Raw genomic sequence first — 12,084 nt, 5'->3', positions numbered from 1 at the left:
CGGCTGCGCGGCCAGTCCGCCCCTGCGCCCAGGGCAGGCGCCCCCCCCCCTTGCTACACCACTGGCCGGGAGTGTGCAGAAAGGCGGCAGAGGGATGGAGCTGCTGGGCCCCACAACCAGGTTCCAGGGAGCCCCACTGACCACCAGGCTAAGGTAAGGTGACATTAAAATACAATTTTAATGACATGTTGGTTTCAGAAAGGTGAAATGCCGCTGTGGGTCTCATTGGAAGCCTATGCTTGCTCCCCAGTAGCCCTCCTCAATCTCCCCTGGTTGCCCCCCAAAATAGGCACGTCCTTGAAAAACCCAATTCTCACACACACTCTAAAAATATAGGACGGATTGCGCCGTCACTTAGGTTGGGTGTCCCCTCATTTACCACTGATGTCCATCCATGGTAACCCAATGTTCCAGCCAGGCTATACTGACCCAGCCGCTTATGCTCATTGGCGTGTCAAATCTCTAAGCTTACTTACAGATTTCTGTTCGGGGACGGGAATTATTACGTTTCCAGAAATCCAAGCCAAACATCAACTGACTCCACGACACACCTTCCAGTTTTTGCAAATTAAACACTTTATTCAAACTCAATTAGAAAAGTCATCCCCCCCTCCATCCCTTACCCCATTTGAAGAATTCCTAATTAACGACACTAAGACGACAGGACCTATTTCAGCCCCGTACACTCTGATACTTGAACCCCTACAAACTTCCCTCCCAACATACACATCCAAATGGCAACAAGACCTGAGTTGTTCTATCCCTGCAGAAACATGGTTCCAAATTTGGATGACAATCTCTCGCAGCTCAGCAAATGTCCAAGCAATTGAAGCCAATTATAAGTTGCTCCTTCGGTGGTATTTGGTACCCCTCAGGATCTCCAAAGCCATTCCGTCCTATTCACCAAATTGTTTCAGGGGTTGCTGGGTGGAGGGATCGGTTCATCACATTTGGTGGACTTGCCCCAAAGTGCGGAGATTTTGGCATAGAGTATACCAACTGTTGTACACAGTTACAGGCAAGACATTTTGCAAAGATCCCTTGGAAGCCTTATTACATAAGAAACCATCGGTATGTACTGCTCGGCAACACCGCCTGGTTACATTTATACTTACAGAGGCCAAAAGGGTGATTGCGAGAGCTTGGAGATCCCCCGACATACCATTTGCGGAGGTTAAGCGTAGAGTATCGAGAGTGATGTTCTTCGAGAAGCTAACGGCTCTCCAGAGGGATACTTTGGTGTCATTCCGGAAATTATGGGAACCATGGATTGAGTCTTACCATCCTCCCTCCTTTGATATGGACTCCTTGATCCTCTGATTGTATCATAACGGAAGCTCTAAACAATAGATTCTCCCTAACTATCCCATCCCTACTGATCCATTCCACATGCCCCCCCTCAGGCGGCCGCAAAGCATCTTGGGGCGGGCGCATGCGCATTTCGGATTTTGGTCCGGGAGACGAGCAGAGACGCAAAGCCAGTCTATGGACGCGTGCACCCGCATGCAGACTCCGTGGGACAGGAAGTGCCAGCAAGGACAGAGGAGTCAGCGCTGGATTGGAGACCCGCCGCGCTGCTGGAGGGACAGATGAAAACATCAGGAAAGAAGATTGGATTAAGAGACATCATTTAAGGTAAGTGCTGACATTTACATTGGGGGGAGTTGGCAAGGTAAGTGCTGACATTTACATTGGGGTGAGACTTCAGTGAGATTCAGTTGTCATTTGTTGTCAAACTTCCCCAGAACCAAACCCAGATATGTTCAGCTCATCACTAGCTGCAACTGCCCACACAATGCAAATCAATGACAGCCTACATAAGGCTATGTCATTCAAGTCACAGCCACACACCAAACAACACTTATGTTAGATTAGCAGTTTACTTTCACCCACTGACAGCTCCTTGCTACACAGAGTCCCAGCAATCACAAGTGACAGACATGTGTCCCTGTGTCAGTGCCACAACATGTCACCCGGCTCTACTTACTTCAAATCATGTCTCAGTCTACACAGCCAGTACACTGAACTTCCTGCACGCTTCCCTCCAGGCACGCCCCTACATGCCTATTGGCTGAACAGCTGCAGAAGTTGCTGATGGGAAATGTAGTTAAAGGTGAAGTGACGAGTATGTTACCAATAGCACCCTTTGGCGGATTGTGAACTACAACTCCCAACTATACCACCTAATCATGGCATAGAAGTTATGTATCCTTCAGTAGTTGCTTCTTTAAGTTTTGTTTTGGACCTAAAACAAACCATCTGTCTGTATAAATGAATGTTTCTGGTGAGTATATTATTTTTGCTGATCTTTTTCAAAACAGAGGTTTTGCTGTCAGAGGTTTTTTTTTTAAACTTAGTAAAATTACTTGGAATCCCCAAAACACAATACTGGAGCAGGCAGAATCTGGAGCAGTTGCCCATAGCAACCAATCAGAATCTCTCTTCAGTTTGCTCAGATAAGATTTGAAGCAGAGAAGCTAATTGGTTGCAGTGCAAATCTGCTCCAGATTTTGTCTGCTCCAGTTTTGATAAATTCCCCCCTATGGAGGGGACATTTAATAAAGCATTTGAGACACTTTTCTGCCAGTATAACCCCTTTAAAAAGTCCTGGCCATAATTTATTACAAGAAAACTATAGCCAAACTTTTTTTGGCTATAGTTCTCTTTTGGGTCACAGGAGTACATTTCACAGTGTTGACTGACAGTCACTGATCTGTGCAGGGAGAAGACCGCTCATCTCTTGATCTATAGAGCCAGTATGTGACAGCTGCAGTATCACACTCCAGCTCAAACCATTGGGAAGAATACATTTTAGTCTCCCAGTAATTCTCCTTTGAGGGCCCAGTCACACCATATCCAGTGCGTCCCGGTGCAGTTCGCGCCCAGAACGCACTGGGCGCGAACTGCACGCAAACTTTGTATACATGAAGCTGGACCGCGTTCTGGGGCGGGAGGGGCCATGTCAGTGCCATTTATGTAAATAGCATCGCAGACATGCCCCCTGCCCACAGTGCAATCTCCGCACCGGAACGCGAGGGATAGGAATGTCTGTCGTTCCAGTGCAGTGCGATCTGAAAAATGCACTATTTTTTCAGATCGCACTGCAGTGGAATGAAGGGCATTCCTGTACCTCACGTTGCGATTTTGAAAAGCCAGTGTAAAGGAAAAGTAATGGTGAAAAAAAAAAATTCTGGGTTTAACCAATCATTTTTGGCATATAAAATGGTCTGCATAACTGGGGGTGTGGCAGGAGTGTGTACATACTGGGATTAGGAGTTTAACTGTATTGAGAATGTGAAAAAGGGTCCTCCTGTATTTGTATGATGTAAGAACACCAGCACTGAGGAGATGTTCCACCCATGATTGCATGGATTAGCTTTTCAGATTCCTGCCAGAATTTTTATATGGCCAGACAAGTCCACCAGATGTGCAAAAAGGTGCCCTCTGCCTGTCAGCATTTCTAGTATAGGCTGTCACAAGAGATTTGATTTTATACAGGAAAAGTTAGAAAAAATACCATCTAGAGCAGGGGTAGCCAAACACTGGTCCTCCGGCTGTGGTAAAACTACAAATCCCATGATGCTTCTCTCTTCGGGAGTCATGTCTGTGGCTGTGAGAATGTTGCAATGCCTCATGGGATTTGTAGTTCCACCACAGCTGGAGGACCAGTGTTTGGCTACCCCTGATCTAAAACCCTGGTTCTCAACTAGTGGGTCTCGACTCAAAAGTGGGTCGCAGCCGTGTTCAGTGGGTTTGCAGAGTGGAGAGTTGCCACCTGTCTGCATGTTCCATTCTTCTCTGGGTGGAAGGGAGTTGGGATGTTCCGGGTGAGGGTCTCAGGCAGCCTGGGGGGGCGGGGCCAAGCCCACAACCAAGGAGTTTTTCAACAACACTTGTTCAAAGGTCTTATAATAATGAGCTTGTTGGCTTTTGCTGGGTTTGAATTGGTTTAGAGCTTTGTGTAATTCCTCTCCAGTAATTGGGTTCTTCAGTTTGAGTGCTGTGGATTGCAGTATTGGAGATTAGCTAAACTTTTGCAAGACGCCTGTATGTTACGGGTCCTAAATTAAGGTCATTAGTTGGTTGGGGCTGTGAATCCGCAGGATCAAGTCGAGATGTTGGTTGGTAGTGACATGCTTGCTAACACCCAGTTTTTTGGACAGGTCACACACCAACTCAGCCGCTGGCACAGTATGGAAAGTAACAGCTCTACAAACTTGAGTATGAATCCGGCAGGATGCCAAAAACCTTAAATGTAAAATCATGGCTCTAATACCCTGCCAGTGTCTGGGCAGTGATAGATACAACATGTAGGTGATAGTGCTGACAATCTTACCAAATTAGGGTGGTCCGGTGGAGGCAGCTAAGGGTGGTTTTGTGTATAAGGGTTGTCAGGTGGTGGCAATGTTGAAGGTAAGGATTGCCTAGAGCCATTGTAGAAGAGAGTGGTGTTGTGGGTAAATATGCCATGTATAGACAGGATGATCAGGTACAAGTGGAGTTGGTGAGGGTGATTGCAGAGCAATGGAAGACCAGGGTGGTGTTGTGGGTATAAGTGGCAAGCTGGAGGTTTTATTGTAGGTAAGAGCGGCCACAGAGCCATGACAGATGAGGCTGGTGTTGTGGGTAAGGATGGCAACACAGAGGTGATGTTGAAGGTAAATGTGATATATGTGTCATTCGCTGAATGGTGGTCGGTTATTTTTTTCTAAAGCAGGAGCTCTTCTTGACATACTGATTCCTGCACCCAAACTATCAGATACCATCAAGTACCACCCACTGACCTGGGGCCCAGACACAACTCCTACCTTTTATGGGCCCCAGGACTTTAGAAGCCCCTGTGCACCTGCACAGCTGATATGGCCACCACTGACATTGTGTCCTGTGACTCACAGAGCACAGCAGGAGACCGGGATATTGACACTATAGGTGTCTTCTTTTTACCTAATTTTAACCACATCACCTCAGCGTTACCCTAAACCCCAGCTATACAGTTGGCCAGGATGCCAGGACATGGCACTAGACAGGTGGCTGAGTTATCACTTTGAGAAATACTGCAGGAGAGACACTGAGGAATGAAAGTGCTGTTGGGGCATAGATCTGCCAGCACTGGTCTAGAATGACCAAATAGGTCAGAGGGTCTCTCTGGAGAAATAGGGAGATGTCACTGAGGGATGACATTGTACTAGGTACCATTGCTGAACTTATCCACCCCAGGGAGAGAGTACCCGGATGAGACACAGTCCCAGCAAACAAGCCGACAGAAGAATCTGAACAAGAATCCCTGGGTAGAGGAGACCCCAGCGGGGCAGTGGAAGGTCTGTCGTCTGTGTGGTGGCATAGGGGAGTTGAGAGTGAGCAGACGGAAGAAGGAGTCAGCCTCTAAGCTTATATATTGATTTAGTAAGACAGTAGTGTATTGATTAGTATACAAAATTGATTATTATTTGCACTAACATATTCCTTCACCAAGTTTTATTTTTAATATAATGCTCTTACAAAATTTCAATTTGTATGCGATTAATAAAAATGTTGTTTTCATAATTTGCTCTTTGAGGGCACCTTAAGTCGACTTCCTTTGTTACGATACTTCGAATAGGACTCCCATGTACTTTCGTAGGCATATGCATAGGCAGTAGCAGCAGCACTATATGCAATAGGGTGATGCTGTCAGGAACAAACACCCACACTGGCCGCATTTCTCTGTCTCCCCACTCACCTTTTCCCTGCTCTGCATTTGCTATACGATTGCTTTTTTAGCAATCTGCAGATGAGAGAGCAAGGGCATAGCTTAGTTGCACAGAATGGACTGGTACATGGGCAGTAATAATGGCACGGTGATGATGTTCATGCCTGTGTAAAATTACAGGAGGAGGTCTGTCATCCAGATGGATGAGGTGACTGGTCTCCATGAGAGGAAATGATGGCCTTAACCCTAGCTGAAGCACACTTTAAAGACAATTTCACAGAGATATTTTAGTGAGGTATAGGTGAGCAATATAGTAAAAGGTGAGCAATATAGTAAAGGTGAGCATGCTGCTACATTTGTGCTTTTGTATGTACCCAGAGTCCGAATTTAAAATATATGTATTTTTTAAGAAAACCTCGCAGGATTAAATATCAAGATTAATAATGCCTACACTTACACTTTAATAAATGACAATTTTTCATAAATGAGATTGCTGGAAAGTTCAGGCGGTGTTCGCAGAAATTACATGGCATATAATGGTGTAACAACATTCTTCAGGAAAACATCTTTATTACCACATATTATTACAACATACTCAAATTAAAGTGTGAATTACAAGTCATTTAATACAATCTGTAGGCAAGAATAAATAATCTCTTATTTACACATATACACGAGAAGCAATTAAATAAAGCAATAAAATATTTTGTGGCATTTTACGGGAAGTATATCGAAGCCTTTTTAGCTGGATGTTAGATATAAAATACATGTAAACATTGGCTTGTACACGATTGAAAGCACATCTAAACCCCAAAGCAAAATGTAATATATTGCAGTTTACCAGTGATCCTCAGATGTGATGGCTGCATTAGTTTTCTTATTTACCTGGTGATCCTGCAGGTAACGCATTTCCTGTCCTAGGGTGACAACGCTCACACACTGTACTGGATCTATGGAGGAGCAACTTTATCACCTTAGGCTGGTATTCTGATTTGCACTACAAACACCTTGCCTCCTCATCTTCATTTCATGGGAAGGAGGGTGTTGTAATTCATACAAGTTGGGAAAGCTGATAACATTTATTTGAGATATCAATATATAGTAGATTTAAACCTTTTTTTTGCATACATCTACTGCTAACAAGCAGTAGATATATGCAAAAACATTTTAAAAAAAGTTAACAAACAGGTTATTACTTGCCTGTGTCCCCGCTGCTCGCTCCAGTACAAAGATCTGAAAAAATCTCGGGTGGCTGCAAAGGATCATGGGACAGGTGCATGGGCAGTACAGATCTTTGGCCGGGAGAAGAGGAGAGACACAGGGTAAGGCTGGGCACACACCTTACAACCATCGCAAGACTTTTGTCTTGCGATGGTTGTAAGGTACTTAAAAAAAAAAACGTACAATCTGCCTATCTTGCATAGGCAGATCGTACTTGCGATGATCGCAAGCCACGCCCTCTGAGGGGCGGGCTTCCGATGACCGCAATGCCGAACGGGCAGTGTGCCTATGCGCACACTGGCCCGTCCGGCTTTTATCTTACGAACATGCAACAGACCCGCCAAACATCGTACGACGCTTGGCGGGTTTTCGAACATGTTCGTAAGTTCAAAGTCGTGCGACCTTACAGTAGTAGAGGTGGCACGGCTTCCACACACCTTACGATAATCGTACGATCGCGTGATTTCCCGCGATTATCGTACGATCGTAAGGTGTGTGGGGACCTTAAGTCAATGCATGCAGCCGGCAGCATCCATGTGCACAGACACCGTGGGAACTGAGAAGTCTGCGCTGGATCAGCGAGCGCTGGAGGGACTCCTGAAAACTACTGGAAAGAAGATGATTGGATCAAGAAGCATCATTTAAGGTAAGTCCTTAAGGCAGCATTGGGGGGAGAGGGAGGGGGCAGAGAGAATGTGACTGTAATGTCACTATAAGTGCACAGGTTACAATCAAAAAATGTCTTGAAAGATCAGGCATTTTTCTGTACTTGCAGAAAATGAACTCAGCCCCAAAGAAAATGAAGAGTAATGCAATTACCAAATCTAAAGACTGGTAATCAGCAATAGATTATATTTTTGATCTTGGTTCATTGTTTGAGCTCTATGCAAAAATTACCATTTACATCTAGCTTTTTTGGGACATATGCTGTATATAATAGGACGATGATCTTGGGTTCTGTTTCTCACGAACAGAAAATCTTTCAGGTAAAAAATAACGCTATGAAATTCCCAGTAAATTGTTATATAAATTATGTATAGTAAATGGTTAAAAATATTTTACAAAAATGATGGAAAATCAACAACTATACGTTAGGTTTTATTGATTGCCTATACTGACCAGACAACATGATTACCAAGTCTTGTTTTTTTTATTTAGGTGCCTTGAGACCTGATGATACCTCATGTCCACGATTATTTTCCAGAAGTATAGGTTAGAAATCTGTTCCTCTGCATTGTAAGGCTTGGCATTTGAATCTTTTCGCAATGGAAGCATATAAATAAAATCCAAGACAGAGCTGTGTCTCCTTTGCTCTTTTCATTCCTCTGCTCTGGCCTCATGTCCTGGATTACGAGGCTTTGGAAACACACGTTCATAGAACAGTAAATAAGCACAAGATGAAAGAACTTCCTGTATGTTCGCTCTGCGCACTGAGTCATCTGAAATCCACAACCACTGCTGGCTGGAAAGCGTTTGGCTCTTGGCTGCAGGAGGGGAACGTCGATAAGTAACAAAATGTCCTGAATGCATGTCACCATGATGAACAATGACTGCCATCAGACGAAAGAGATATGAGGAAGAACTGCAAAGAGAATAAGTAATATTGAAGATCTTTATTTTGGATTATTGCATAAAAAAAATTACATTATCAAACCATTTGGAATTTCGTTTCTAAGGAATCAACTTATTCCAAGAACCTTTACAGGGATTGCTTTGCAGCTCCAGCAGTGTGGCTTCACATGCATTTCCAAATCTATTAAATAAAAATCCTGTTTTGAAAAACAGTTAAATTATTATTATTTAATTATGAATCAAGTGCTAAGGAATTGTTGTACTGTTTAGTGTACTTCCCGACCCATGTGCACTTGCTAATTATAAACTGATGTGAACGGTTGCCATATCTTGCACTCATGTAATCATGACTGGTTGTGATCATATGATCTGTAACAACGCTGGTTCCCGATTATCTGTAGGAAACTGGAACCTGTCGGTGATAGTGCGGTCTTAGAATAAGGAATGCTCACAGGCACGTGCTCCTAGGTTTAAAATTGAACACAGATTAGAAATAAGTGTTAAACTCTGTCCTTTCCTGTCCCTGAGCCCCATCCCCTGTCATTTAGCGAACAAATTCTAGAACCTTTACTGCTCAGTGTGAGAGTTGATTAACAGGGATTGGGACTGGGGCTTTAAGGGAACCAGTCACTTTACTGCACTTTTTAAATGAAGGCATCCCTATATAACAATATACATACTTACATTACCTGCTGCCTGAAAAAATGCTGGGGCACTTCTGTGAGTGTCAGTCTCCTGGGTACCCTACAGCTCTTAGAAGATGCCTCCTGATTCCACGTCATTACAGAAGACAGTAATGATATGGAAGGCAGCAGTAGGAATCAGTGAGCGCTGCAGGCAACCTAGGAGATTGACTTTCAAAATAAGAGTTACAGCCCGCAGGAAAGGTACAAAAAAAAGGTTTTTTATATAAATGTATTATATCAACAGGGTCAATTAACTATTCATTTAAACAGATGCTGGGACCTTGTATACTGCTCGAGTCTAGGATCCAAGTGGCTTCACATGGACACCACGATTGATGTGAAAATTAACATGGATACTTTCAGAAACCAAAACTGCTTGCACTTCAGCACTGTTGCCTTTTAGGTCAGGTCAAGTTCATTTTAAGTTTAGTCCTTCAACTTACAAGGAACAATATGCACCAATCATTCAAATGAAAATGGTCACATGATGTTGAAGCTTAGGCGATAATCAAACATTAGGTATCTGCATTACTGTTATGTTACTTGAAGTAACATAACAGTAACATCAGACAGACCGTGCTAACCCACTCATTGCTGTCTGGCTTATTTGAAAAGCAGTGGTAAAGATCTCACAGCCAATGTCAAAGTTAATGGTGTCCTAACCCAACCATTCCTATTCACAAATGACAAATAGTGAACTACACTTTAAAGCTGTAGGGGGACTGGGCCCCCCTGATGTACTGTTTTACTATAGAGCAGTCCCATTGACTAGAATATTTAACTGGAAATTCCATGTTAAACACAACTATTGGAATCACTAGAAAAGTCTATGACATGATGCAACCAAGCACACACACTTTGGATACCGAAATATGCCAGAGGCCTTTTAGAAAAGACATCCCCACTGACGCATTCAAAATCTTGTCAGATTAAATGCCACAATGCCTCCCCCAGATATCCCCTCTATCCCTGTTAGGAGGATTCTCCAGGTTACCTGTCCTTTTGCTGATCATGTGCCATAGATGGTAAAACTTGCTGTAGCACATTGTAAACAGCGGTCAGATACTTCCTTTAGCACACCTACTGGATCAGTATGGGAGATTCCCATTAGACACTTAGAGACACATCCAGCGAAGCTATTTTTTTTTCTACAATTCAGAATCTTAGACCCACAAATTCCCTTCGTATATGGTAGCCAATTCACAAAGACCTCTTCTCCCGTTTAAACAAATTCTTCCTCCATAGTAAGCTTAAAGAAGGTTTACACTTTTTCAGGGAGCCAGAACTGGGAATGACCCTCACAACACCCAAGAGCCTAAATGATATGCTTTTCGCATGTCCTGTCCCTAGACTTCCAAAAGCAAGAATCTTGCTATAAATTACTTACAAGATGGTATAGTGTCCTGACCAAACTAGCTCAAATTTCTCCTTCTATGACACCTGTGGGAGAGGCTGCACCCAGAGGCATGTTCATCCACATATGATGAGATTGTCCCAAAATGAAACCACATTGGCTTTCTACCCAACATTAGGATGTAATACTACATCACTTGCCAAATTACTCTTTGCTTTTCCTTTTTCATTAAACCAAGCCCCCCCATTAAAACATATAAACACAGTGGCATTCCCAACCTAAAAAACAAACAGTGCAAAAGGCCTAATCTTCATCCATTAGAGGCAAGATCAATCTTCAACAATTCCTGGATGGGTTAATAAAGTGACTGAAATGTTGGGAGCAGAGAGACGGGACCATCTTTCTAAAGACCAGTATGATGAGCTTTACAATATCTGGGTCACATGGCTACATTTCCCCTCTAACCAGTGTTCCTTCACGCACAATCACAACATAATCTGAATGACATATTTAATGTTAAATGACCACTTAGTTTGACAATATAAACCTTGTGCCTCACCTGTCAGTCATGCAGTGTGTAGCTTGATCTGCATATTCCCCCAAACCCACCTTCCTTTTTTCATTCCCCACCCTGCTTCCTTAGCCATAGACTTTTGGGCCTGATGTCTCCATGTCTCCCATCCTAACCACCCCTCCAAGTCCATATGCCTGGATGTTGGTCCTGTTTTCTTTCATTCATGTACATCAAGTTGGGGAAATAGAAAAAACAGAAGATACAACTCCCAGACAAGTGTGATGTACACTATTTTATGTATCAATATGCTCATGATAACAAGTCATTTCACAGTTACAATGTAATGTTTGTATTGACCCTACTTGCTAATAAAATACAGAGAGGGGTATTTATCAAAACTGGAGCAGACAAAACCTGCAGCAGCTGTTCATGGCAACCAATCAGCTTCTCTCTTTCATTTTCAAATCTTAACTGAAGAGAGAAGCTGATTGTTTGCCATGGGCAAATGCTCCAGTTTTGATAATCTTAACTGAACAGAGAAGCTGATTGTTTGCCATGGGCAAATGCTCCAGTTTTGATAATCTTAACTGAACTAACTGAAGAGAGAAGCTGATTGTTTGCCATGGGCAAATGCTCCAGTTTTGATAATCTTAACTGCCCCCCCCCCCCCAACAATATAAAAAGCAGTGGTATGGCTGCACTGTTGCTTTTTAAAAACAAACTCTGCACATGTTTAAAGTGCAGCAATGTGCTTTACAATTGTGCTCTGCACTTCAGAATCCCTTAAGCTATTGAAGTGCAGTAGAAAAGAATAAAAAATTGGGATGAGAGCCCAGTCATGTGACCTGGCAAAAATTACATGACTGACTCTGCTCCAATAACAGAGAACTATAGGGGGCTTCCTCAACTCCACACCTTTGCCCCATTTTTCTGAATTTGTGGGCCAGCGTGGGTAGAGAAGCATAGAACGGCAAGTGGATATTGATATCCACGCTCTATTATAACTGAGCCTTATTGTTATGCATACCTGTGGGGGGGGGGGAAAAGA

General features: G+C 43.3%; 1 protein-coding gene across 1 annotated transcript in view; it reads right to left on the bottom strand.

Moving 5' to 3' along the window:
* Nucleotides 1-8,109: 8,109 nt before the first annotated feature.
* USP30 (ubiquitin specific peptidase 30) overlaps nucleotides 8,110-12,084 on the bottom strand; it is a 21,521-nt gene continuing 17,546 nt past the window's right edge. The window contains exon 13 of the mRNA XM_018560417.1: nucleotides 8,110-8,492. Coding sequence (XP_018415919.1) covers nucleotides 8,228-8,492 — 265 coding nt within the window. The 3' untranslated portion in view covers nucleotides 8,110-8,227. The remainder of the gene's footprint in view (nucleotides 8,493-12,084) is intronic.

This window comes from Nanorana parkeri, unplaced genomic scaffold (assembly GCF_000935625.1).
Source record: "Nanorana parkeri isolate BGI_ZX_2015 unplaced genomic scaffold, ASM93562v1 scaffold18, whole genome shotgun sequence".
In the NCBI taxonomy this organism is placed as follows: Eukaryota; Metazoa; Chordata; class Amphibia; order Anura; family Dicroglossidae; genus Nanorana; species Nanorana parkeri.
Note: the sequence above shows the minus strand (reverse complement) of the source record. Positions and strands in the feature narration are given on the sequence as shown.